The 11,584-nt window shown below is 45.0% G+C and overlaps 1 protein-coding gene across 1 annotated transcript in view; it reads left to right on the top strand.

Moving 5' to 3' along the window:
• The window catches only part of GRK4 (G protein-coupled receptor kinase 4), a gene marked incomplete at its 3' end in the record, with an annotated part of 57,794 nt that overhangs the window by 41,900 nt on the left and 4,310 nt on the right, over window positions 1-11,584 (top strand). Inside the window, exons 6-8 of the mRNA XM_011970920.1 lie at window positions 1,576-1,668; window positions 3,482-3,545; window positions 7,506-7,646. Coding sequence (XP_011826310.1) covers window positions 1,576-1,668; window positions 3,482-3,545; window positions 7,506-7,646 — 298 coding nt within the window. The remainder of the gene's footprint in view (window positions 1-1,575; window positions 1,669-3,481; window positions 3,546-7,505; window positions 7,647-11,584) is intronic.

Genomic DNA, 11,584 nt, shown 5'->3' with positions numbered 1-11,584 from the left:
TCTGGCTTTCTCTTGAGGTGTGGGTACTCTGCACACTGAGGAGCTGGGTTAGATGCTTATTCCTTTAGTGAGAATTCAGTGGCCAATTCTACATCCCACAGATAAATGGCATGCATCCCATCTTTCTCTTAGCCAGGTGTATGGCACTGGACTAGAACCCTTCCCTCTGTCCCTCAGCCCCCTCCTCTGAAAATGTATTAGAGTAAATGGATTAGAGTAAATGTAAATATTTTCAATTTCAAGTCATCTTTTACTTATTCTTGTTGGATATTCACAGTAATGGTATTCTAGTGTTTGTGATTTGAACTGTTTTGCAAGAAGATGTTGTCTCTGGCTGGGCACCATGGCTTATGCCTATAATCCCAGCACTTTGGGAGGCCAAGGCAGAAAGATTGTGTGACCTCAGGAGTTCGAGACCAGCCTAGGCAACATGGTGAAACCCTGTCTCTAATACAAAAATTAGCCAGGCATGGTGGTGCATGCCTATAGTCCCAGCTATTCAGAAGGCTTGAGGTGGGAGGATCAGTTGAGCCTGGGAGGTCAAGGCTGCAGTGACTGTGACCTCACCACTACCCTCCAGCCTGGGTGACAGAGCCAGACCAAAAAAAAGAAAAGAGATGTTGGCTTCATGGCTCCATTTGATTGCTTCTCTGGTATAGCAGACAGGACAGGCTTGGTCTGTGCTCTCTGATACTGATCCTGGGACATTGTGGTAAGAATCAGATTTCTTCCTGTCTTCATCTGGGATGTCACAGAAGCCAGGAAGGGCCAATCTTTCATTCCACACTTTTATTCTTCACATCCCTCTTCTGGGCATGTACACAACCTAAACTCTTTCTTGTACATGTGCACTAAGAGACATGTAATAGTAATAACACAACAATAATAAAGCTAGGCTTCGTGGCTCACACCTGTAGTGCCAGTGCTTTGGGAGGCTGAGGAGGGAGGATTGCTTGAGGCCAGGAGTTCAAGGCCGCAGTGAGCCATGATTGTGCCATTGCACTCTGGCCTGGGCAACAGAGTGAGACCCTGTCTCTAAACAACACCACCAACAAAAAATAACAAAACAATCATAAATGTTTGGAAGTATTAATGCGTTTACCTGCTCACAGTAACCCTCTGAAGTAGGCATGATTATTATTTCTGTTTTACAGAAGGAGAAACTGAGGCCATAGAGGTTGGGTAAGTTGGCTGAGGTCCCTCAGCCAGTGAGTGGCTGAAGCAGGACGTGCAGCAGCCCATGGCTTTGACTTCTGTGCTGTCCTCCGGGGACCCTTCCACTGTGCCTTGCACATGGGAAGCGTGCTGCTTGACAACAGAGCAGCTGACGCCCTCACTCCCAAGAAGGGAATGCATCCTTCTACTTCACTGCTCTTTGCATTCATTCTATTTCACTTCTGTTTTCACTTACAGCGTTAGAACCTAATGTGGACTTTTATAATTGCAAATTCAAACTATTGAATTGTGTGTAATGATTGCCTTTCCCATATTCAGTGCCTATTAATGCACTAAAACATACTTGTTTTTACTTCTTAATACAGCAAATGTATATAATTTTGTAAAATCTTTTTCTAGAGTTACCCATAACTACTTAAGAGGGGAACCATTTGAAGAATACCAAGAAAGCTCATATTTTTCTCAGTTTTTACAATGGAAATGGCTGGAAAGGTATGTTCTAATTTTAAACTCAATAAAAGCCAGTTGAAGTGGCACATGCCTATAGCCCCAGCTACTCAGGAGGCTGAGGCTGGAGGATTGTTTAAGCCCAAGACTTGAAGGCTATAGTATGAGATGATCATTCCTGTGAATAACCACTGCACTCCAATCTGGGCAATGTAGCAAGACCCCATCTCTAAAAAAGAAAAAAAGAAAAGAGACCTCAATAAAACAAATGTTAATTTCTCACAATACATACTGATTGACATAGACTTTTCCATCTGTCAAAATACAATTAGAAATTTTGAGTTGTATATGATATTTTTATACAGAAATTTTCATAGGTATTAGTATTGTACAATTTCTTCTAATTTAATAGACTCTGTTCTCTCTTTTTAAAATGGCAGGTATCCCTGTTGTTTCAGTGACCAGAAAATAAAACTTAGCTTAGATTTTTGGTGATAGAATAGGATGCAGTGGGTGGCACCTGGCAGTTAAAACCTGCTCAGCCTCTTACTGTTTATGTGGCCTCAGGTAAGTGGCTTAGCCTGTATGAGTGGCAGGTCCTTGTTCTGTAAATTAGAGGTAATTATAGAATCTGCCTCCTTGCACCATTGCTAGGATCACCTGGGAAATGTGTGTACAACGCTTATAGCACAATGTTTGGTGCACAAAATAAGTACTTAAAAAGTGTTAGCTGCGGGCCGGGTGCAGTGGCTCATGTCTGTAATCCTAGCACTTTGAGAGGCCGAGGCGGCTGGATCACCTGAGGTCAGAAGTTCGAGACCAGCCTGGCCAAAATAGTGAAACCCATCTCTACTAGAACTACAAAAATTAGCCAGGCGTGGTGGCGTGCACCTGTACTCCCAGCTACTTGGGAGGCTGAGGCAGGAGAAATCGCTTGAACCCGGGAGGTGGAGCTTGTGGTGAGCTGAGGTGGCTCCACTGCACTCCAGCCTGGGTGACAGAGCAAGACTCTGTCTCAAAAAAAAAAAAAAAAAAAAAAAGGGTTAGCTGCTACTAGTGTTATTATTAGTACTATTATTATTGATCGATTAAATTTCCAGTTCTTGCTTATACATGCTGTTTTTGAGGCATTGGGTATAAACATCTTTGAGGTTCTTTTTTCAAAGGATGGCACAATGTATATATGTCATCTTCCTCACCTGCTTTCTGACAGGTTGAGAGGGGTCTACCCAAGTCTACACCGGCACTTATGAACATACACATTTCCTAGTGTCAGCTGGTTTCAGACCTGTCTTTAGTTAGTTAGGATAATTGGACTGTTCTGCCTTTTGCTTCAGTGTCTTAAATGTTAATTAAGATTAATTGGCCGGGTGGTGGCTCACACCTATAATCCCAGCACTTTGGGAGGCTGAGGCAGGCGAATCACAAGGTCAGGAGTTTGAGACCAGCCTGGCAAACATGGTGAAACCCCGTCTCTACTAAAAATACAAAAAATTAGCTGGGTGTGGTGGCGGGTGCCTGTAATCCCAGCTACTTGGGAGGATGAGGCAGGAAAATTGCTTCAACCCAGGAGGCGGAGGTTGCAGTGAGCTGAGATCGTGCCACTGCACTCCAGCCCTGGCGACAGAGTGAGACTCCATCTCAAAAAAAAAAAGATGAATTAATTGCTCTTAGAGCAAGTCAAGAGCTGTCCTGCTAGAGGGAGCCACAGTCCCTGAGCACAGACACCCTTGGTCCTGGGCATCCCCTTTGAGCAGAATGGTTCAATAAATGAGGCGAAGACAAGCGCTGATTAGTCTTTTCTGTTTTAAAAGAACAATGCAATGTGGACCTGAAACTTGTTTTTCTCATTGATTAGGCAGCCCGTAACCAAGAACACATTTAGACATTACAGAGTTCTAGGAAAAGGCGGATTTGGAGAGGTGAGTAATGGGAGCCAGTTCCCAGCAGCGCTGCTAGCTGGGTGGGCAGCAAGGTCCTGAGAACACGGCTTCAGGTAACGCATCAACTCTCCCAGTACACTGTTGCCTTAGTGGGCGTTTTGGGAATCATCTTAGCCAACTGTGAGAATCCACATGGAATTTTGAGCAAAAGGTTTTGAAGAATCCCTTCTCTTGGTGACTTCACCTTTTACCTCATAGTTCTGAAGAAGCTGGTTTCCTTGCTTGATGCCCCAGCTCAGTCACTTTGCCCAGATGGAAAGATGATTCTGCTCCTGTATTGTGGAATTTCCATGATTCTATTTCCGTAAATTTAAGACTGACCCCAAATTCACATAGTACAGAGTGAATTATTAAATATACTTATGTAACCCTGCTCTGTTTGGACATGTATGTAGCTCATACCTACATCAAAAGGTGTTTGGAAATGTGTCAATTTGGGAAAATCCTAAGGAAAGGACTCACAGACTCACGAGGGATTTTTTGTTTGTCTGTCTGTCTGTTTGTTTGTTTGAGATGGAGTTTTGCTCTTCTTGCCCAGGCTGGAGTACAATGGCGTGATCTCGGCTCACTGCAACCTCCGCCTCCTGGGTTCAACCGATTCTCCTGCCTCAGCCTCCCGAGTCGCTGGGATTACAGGCATGCGCCACCACACCTGGTTAATTTTTGTATTTTTAGTAGAGGAGGATTTCTCCATGTTGGTCAGGCTGGTCTTGAACTCCCGACCTCAGGTGATCCGCCCTCCTCAGCCTCCCAAAGTGCTGGGATTACAGGCGTGAGCCACCGCGCCCGGCCTGGGGTGTTGTTTAAATATGATGGGTCTCCTAGATGGAGACCACTGTAGTTGGCGGATGGAGAACAGCAGCAGTTCTGGTCTGGGGAATTTAAAAGAATGTTAATTACCTTATTAGTTACCTGGAGTGATCATATGGAGTTCAAGAACTTACAAGCCCCTAAGAGCCAGGCAAGCCATTGCCAAACTAACACTGTATGTTTAACTCAGAAGGAGGTTACACTGCCTGGGTGTGACTCAGATATTATTGCTCCCATGTTACATTCAAAGCAAAAGCCACTAGCATTGGCTTGAAGTTAATTAGAAAGCTGACCTAGGAGGCAGCACACTGCAACCGAGATCTGTCATGCACCTGCAGCTTGACATGACAAGAAATTGGCCAACATAGTCATGACTTCAGTAACAGTACTGTCCCTCTGCTACAGTTCCAGAGGCCGTGAAGAATATTTTGCCTAATCCAGTCAAATGCTTGCTCTCGTCCCTCCATGACAGATATTTCTGTAAGAAATCCGCCCTCTGTTTGAGTTTGTCCTAGAACAGGAGAGGCATTTTCTCACTTCAAGTCTTGCTAATCTGCCTCTAATGATCTGCAAAAGTAAAGACTCAAATTTTGTGAAAGAGCAGAGGAAACATTTCTGGAACGTAGGTCATGTGTTTACAAAGGAATGAAAGTCTAATTATAGCCACATGTCAGTTTATAAAACATGTCAGTCCTGATAGGATTCAACAGGGACATGTTAGCAAATTTTAGCTATTGTGAAAGACCTGATGCTGGGTGCGGTGGCTCACACCTGTAATCCTAGCACTTTGGGAGGCCAAGGTGGGCGGATCACTTGAGCCCAGAAGTTCCAGACCAGCCTAGGCAACATGGCAAGACCCCCTCTCTATTTAAATATTTAATATAAATAAATACATAAAAAAGAAGACAAGAAAGACTTAGTATAATTACGATTGTATAGATTACTTTTTAACAGATTTACTTGGGTTCCCAAACGAATGACCGGCTGCACGAATCAAGCGTGGCAGTTTTCAGCAGACTTGCTCTGGAGGCGGTGTGCTCTCCGTCAAGGCCCAGAGGCAGTGAGCAGTCAGCCCACTCCTACTCTGAATGCCTGTCGGAAGGAGCCCTGCTCGCCCTAATGCGGGGACAGCCTTGGTGCCCTTTAATCCAGATTCTAATCGTGCATTTGCTTTTTCCAAGTGCTAGCACTTCCTCTAGTGGTCTTGAGAGAGCAAACGTAGTTGGTTTTATTTTGTCAACAGTCATTCTTTTGCTTATGCTTGAAGTCCTCCGAAATTAATTTGTAGGGTCCTGAGTGAGCACAATGGTAAGGGAATTGAGTAGCCATCTCTGCTGTCATGGTGTTAGGCCGCAGACTGTAGTGGAAGGAGCACGTACTCAGACGTGGACAGACCTGAGGTCAGGGTCCTGTCGTGTCACTTCCAGCAGTGTGATCTTGGGCCCGCAATGGCGATCTCACCTCTCGCAGGGAAATAATCGGCCCTGCCCGCCAGGCTGCTGTAAGCCGGTGAGTGTTCACCCCCAGCTGTTAGCACAGTGCCTGACACTCTTGTCCGCTTTCCATTCCCTGTCTCTGATTGGCCAATTCCACTTAGAATAACTTTTTAAAAATTAGTGATAAAGAGAGATGAAGAGATTTTTATGCCAAGTCTTAATAGTAAGAAAATGATTAAATTCATTTTGCGATAGTCACATTTTAGGAAAACATTTCATGATAGGAAAATAGTCACACAATAAGATTTTTAAAAAGGAGGTTAAGAAATATTACCTATTTTACAATATGAGACCAGTTTTGCCATCAAAGGCTGGGGTGGTGGGGAACAGGGTATGTATTCTTGCATACCCATGTAAGAAGGTGGGCCTAGAATCAAATAGAACAAAATATTAACAGTGATTATCTTGGAATTGCAGGTGAGTTTTTAATCACTGTCCTTCTTACTTCCAGTATTTTCCACAATTAACTTTGTATTTCTTTTACCACCAAAATTGTTTTATTGGTAGATAAAATTATATCATGTCTTACGTTTGCTTTTAAAGCAGTCCCCTGTGGGGCGTGCAATGGATGGGAGTTGGAAGAAACAGTAGCCTAATGTTGATGACACAGAGGCAGGGGGACCAGAACCTGAGGCTCATGATACTATTTTTTCCACTTTTGTATGTTGGAAATTTTTCATGACATAAAGTTAAAATAATACATAAATACTACTTTAAGAAGTAATAGAATAAAGATATGAAAATTGTGAATTATATGAAATATATTTCCTTATACTCTTGACTTTTTAAATTAAAAATTCAAGAATCTTTTTAGGCCAGGCACAGTGGTTCACACCTGTTAATCCCAGCACTTTGGGAGGCCAAAGTGGGCGGATCACCTGAGGTCAGGAGTTCAAGACCAGCCTGGCCAACATGGCGTCTCTACTAAAAATACAAGAAAAATTAGCCAGGCATGGTGGCGGGCACCTGTAATCCCAGCTACTCCGGAGGCTGAGGCAGGAGAATCCTGAGATGGAGTCTCACTCTGTCACCCAGGCTGGAGTGCAGTGGCACGATCTCGGCTCATTGCATCCTCTGCTTCCCAGGTTCTAGTGATTCTTCTGCCTCAGCCTCCAGAGCAGCTGGGATTACAGGCACCCGCCACCATGGCTGGTGAATTTTTTTTTTTTTCATATTTTTAGTAGAGACGGGGTTTCACCATGTTGGCCAGGCTGGTTTCGAACTCCTGACCTCAGGTGATCTGCCTGCCTTGGCTTCCCAAAGTGCCGGGATTATAGGCATGAACCACCATGCCCAGCTGAAAAAAGAATCTTTTTAGTTTTACTTTTTAAAACTTTTGCACTTTTACAAAAAGTAAAATAGACATATGGGAACATTTAAAAATTAAACAGATGTACCGTGATCACCTATGCCAACTAGTGCCGTTGTACACTGTCTTAGAGTTGATAGAACGCAGCGCGTCACTGAGAGGAGGAGCCGACTCACACTGACAACGCCCACCTTTGAGACGGTCTCCTCATGCGCTGCTGCTGGTCTCTGCCAGTGAGGGCCTCATCAAGCAAAGGGTTTCCTTTGTGTGGCCTAAGAAACGTCAGGTGGACATAAACCTCCTTTACTTTGCTGTTTAAACTAGGTTTGTGCCTGTCAAGTGCGAGCCACAGGAAAAATGTATGCCTGTAAAAAGCTACAAAAAAAAAGAATAAAGAAGAGGAAAGGTGAAGCTATGGCTCTAAATGAAAAAAGAATTCTGGAGAAAGTGCAAAGTAGATTCGTAGTAAGTGTCTCCTCTTAGTCTTCACTGTGCCTTGTGTGATTCGTAGCACTTATGTCAGCCGACATGCCGCTCAGCTCACTCTCACTGAAGCTGTGGAAGTCATTTCTTGTTTTCTGAGTTTATGTGGGGTTTTGCTCCTTTTAGTAACAGTTTTGTTTTTAGTAACAGCTCCTTCTTTCTTATTCAAACCTTAGAAAACATGAAAGTAGTGATACTGCTTCTAACTTCTGGTTTGTTATAAATCTGTAGTCTCCCGCCTCCCATTCTGTCCCTCTTGACACCTGCCAGCTTGCAGAGCTTGTCCAGGTCCGTTAGTTACCTTGTGTTTCTTGGTGAATTTCCCTTATCACAGCCAGCCAGAGCTTATCTCTGTTTGCTGTCAGTCTCCAGTCAAGTTTCTCTGGCCCCCGGGACACTGACTTGGCTGTGCTTGAGGAGACCTTCTCTGTCTCTCTTTTTTTTTTTTTTTTTTGACACAAGGTCTCGCTCTGTGGTCCAGGCTGGAGTGCAATGGCACGATCTTGGGTCACTGCAGCCTTGACCTCCCAGGCCCAAGTGATCCTCCTACCTCAGCCTCCCAAGCAGCTGGGAGCACAGGCACACTCCACCATGCCCAGCTAGGTTTTAATTTTTTAATTTTTACTCTTATTTTTAGAGATGAGATCTCTGGCCAGGCATGGTGGCTCACACCTGTAATCCCACTACTTAGGGAGGCCCAGGAGGGTGGATCACCTGAGGTCAGGAGTTTGAGACCAGCCTGACCAACGTGGTAAAATCCCGTCTCTACTAAAAATACGAAAAGAATTAGCTGGGCCTGGTGGCGCGTGCTTGTAGTCCCAGCTACTCGGGATGCTGAGGCAGGAGAATCGCTTGAACCTGGGAGGCGGAGCTTGCAGTGAGCTGAGATTGCACCACTGCACTCCAGCCTGGGCAACAGAGCGAGACTCTGTCTCAAAAAAAAAAAAAAAAAAAGAGAGAGGGAGAGATGAGATCTCCTTATGTTGCTCAGGCTGGTCTTGAACTCCTGGACTCAAGTGATCCACCTGCCTCAGCTTCCCAAAGTGTTGGGATTACAAGCGTGAGCCACTACATCTGGCTGAGAATACTATCTCTAGCCCCTCTTCTCATGTGGGCCTCCTCCCTCTGGCCTCAATCTGTTTTCTGTCTTTTCATTTTTCTGGGAAGTTTACTGCTAGGCCCTCAACTAGTATATCCCAATTGTATGAAGCCCAGATCCCACCTTCCCACCTTTCTGGGGAGGACAGAACATTGGATGGACTGGTATGAGTTCAGGGAAGCAGTTCCAGGCTTTACAGTGTGCATAGTATAGTGTGGTTCTCATCTCCAGACCCAGTTTCTCTCTACCCAGTTATGTATGTCCTGTAGCAGCTACTGAAGTATGAAGACTGGTTGAAGGGAGAGTGTGAATGAGAATTTATAAAATGATTTGTCATGTTAGAGCTATTTCCTCCAAGCCATTTATTTCTTAGCCCTGAGGTCAGCTGCTTTGTGCAGGGGGACAGATGTTCCCAAACAGTGTACCTTCACAGCCAGCACCTGAATTTAATAGCACAGTGTGTATATGATATGTCACTCTCACCTGCAATTACATGAAAATCTTTAATACAGTGGGCTTCTCTGGGAGTTGCTTTAAACATATTTTTTGGCTGGGCTTGGTGGCTCATGCCTGTCATTTCAGCACTTTGGGAGGCCAAAGTAGGAGGATCACTTGAACCCAGGAGTTTGAAACCAGCCTGGGCAACATAGGGAGACCCCCATCTCTACAATTTTTTTTTTTTTTTTTGAGACAGAGTCTCGCAGTGTCTCCCGGGCTGGAGTGCAGTGGCGCGATCTTGGCTCACTGCAACATCCAGCTCCTGGATTCAAGTGATTCTCCTGCCTTAGCCTCCCAAGTAGCTGGGATTACAGGCGCCCACCACTACACCCAGCTAATTTTTTGTATTATTAGTAGAGACTGGGTTTCACTTTGTTAGCCAGGTTGGTCTCAAACTCCTGACCTTGTGATCCGCCCACCTTGGCCTCCCAAAATGCTGGGGATTACAGGCGTGAGCCACCGAGCCTGGCCTCTACAAAAAATTTTTTTCCCAAAAAGGCCAGGCACTGTGGCTCACGCCCTGTAATCCCAGCCCTTTGGGAGGCCGAGGCCTGCAGATCACCTGAGGTCAGGAGTTTGAGACCAGCCTGGCCAACATGGTGAAACCCTGTCTGTAATAAAATACAAAAATTAGCTGGGTGTGGTGGTGGGTGCCTGTAATCCCAGCTACTCGGGAGGCTGAGACAGGAGAATTGCTTGAACTCAGAAGGCAGAGGTTGCAGTGAGCCCAGATCGTGCCATTGTACTCCAGCCTGGGTGACAGAGTGAGACTCCATCTCCAAAAAAAAAAAAAAAATTAGCCAGGCATGGTGGTGTGTGACTGTAGTCCCAGCTACTCAGAAGGCCGTGGTGGGAGGATCGCTTGAACCCAGGCGGTCCGGGCTGCAGTGAGCCATTATTGCCCACTGCACTCCATCCTGGTGACAGAGTGAGATCCCATCTCAAAAACAAAACAAAGCAAAAAAAAAAAAAAAAAAAAAAAAATCCCTATGTAACTACCTTGGAACATAGAAATCCACAGTCTAGCTTTATGAAAAGAACAGATGCAGTTGTTACAGTTTCTTTTGCTGAAATGCTTTGATTTCTGTATTGTCAGCCTCTCCCAAGGAACCTAGAGGCATTTTTCTGCTTCTGTATTGGTGTTTTCTCCCTGCTTACAGCGGCATGTTCATCCCTGCTGCGCCCTGACCCATGGCAGTAACGCCTCTCCCTGGAGCCCCCTGCCCCTGCCTGCACCCCCGCCCCCCACAGTCTGTTCTGCACGGAGCAGTGCAAGGCAGTCTGTGGAAAAGTTAAGTTACATTAGTCATTTACTTTCCAGATTAAAAACTCCAGTGGCCACCTGTCACTCTGAGAATAAAATGAGACTCAACTCTGGCCTTTCAGGCACTGAGGGACCTAGCTCCTGCCGCCTCTGCCACATGAGGCCGGGCGCCTGACAGCGCTCTGCGTGGAGCATCGCTGCCTTTCCCTGTCGCCCTTGGTCTCACTCCCCATAGGCAGTCTGCGAGTCACCCGTCACTCTGTCGGATGGTTTCTTTGCATTGGTTCATCTGTCATCTGTGACTGCCCAGGCCTCCTCCACCACGATATTAGGACAGAGCTCCTCAGGGCCATGCTCACCACTGCGTTCCCGCTGCCTACAACAAGGCTGGCGTGGTAAAAGATTCTCAATATTATTTTAATATATATTGAGCAGATGTTGAATGAATATTCACAAGAGGAGAGGAAGTAAGGGATCCTTACTAATTCAAGGACCACTGATAATTCCTTGTGGTTTAATCTGTGTTCTATTGCATGCCAGCTGGGGCCTCCTCTCCTCCACCTCTCTTACTTTTTTAACACATTGTGACCAAGTTGGATTTATTCCAGGAATGAAAATCAAATAATGTAATTTATCATATTACCAGAATCAAGGGAAGAACCGTATGGTCATCTCAGTGGTTGCAGGAAGAGCTTTGGATAGGAGCTAATGCGCAGGCATGCTTAAAAACCCGAAGCAAACCAGGTACAGAAAGGAACTTCCTTCAGAAAATCTCTGGCACAATCGTACTTAATATGAAAATATTAAAAGCTTTTCCCCATGAGATCTGGAATAAGGCTAGATACCTGCTGACCATTTCAATTCAACATGATATTGGAAATTCTGGCCAGTGCAGTAAGGTAAAGGAAAAAGTGAAAGGGATTAAGGTTAGAGAAAAGAAGAAAAAAGGTTGGAAAAAAACCCTCATCATTTTCTTTTTCTTTTTTTAAATTTTTATTTATTTATTTATTTTTAGATAGAGATGGGGGTCTCACTATATTGCCCAGGCTGGTCTGGAAC

Source organism: Mandrillus leucophaeus, unplaced genomic scaffold (assembly GCF_000951045.1).
Source record: "Mandrillus leucophaeus isolate KB7577 unplaced genomic scaffold, Mleu.le_1.0 Scaffold98, whole genome shotgun sequence".
NCBI lineage: Eukaryota > Metazoa > Chordata > Mammalia > Primates > Cercopithecidae > Mandrillus > Mandrillus leucophaeus.
The sequence above is the reverse complement of the archived record's forward strand: the minus strand, read 5'-3'. Positions and strand labels throughout refer to the sequence as shown.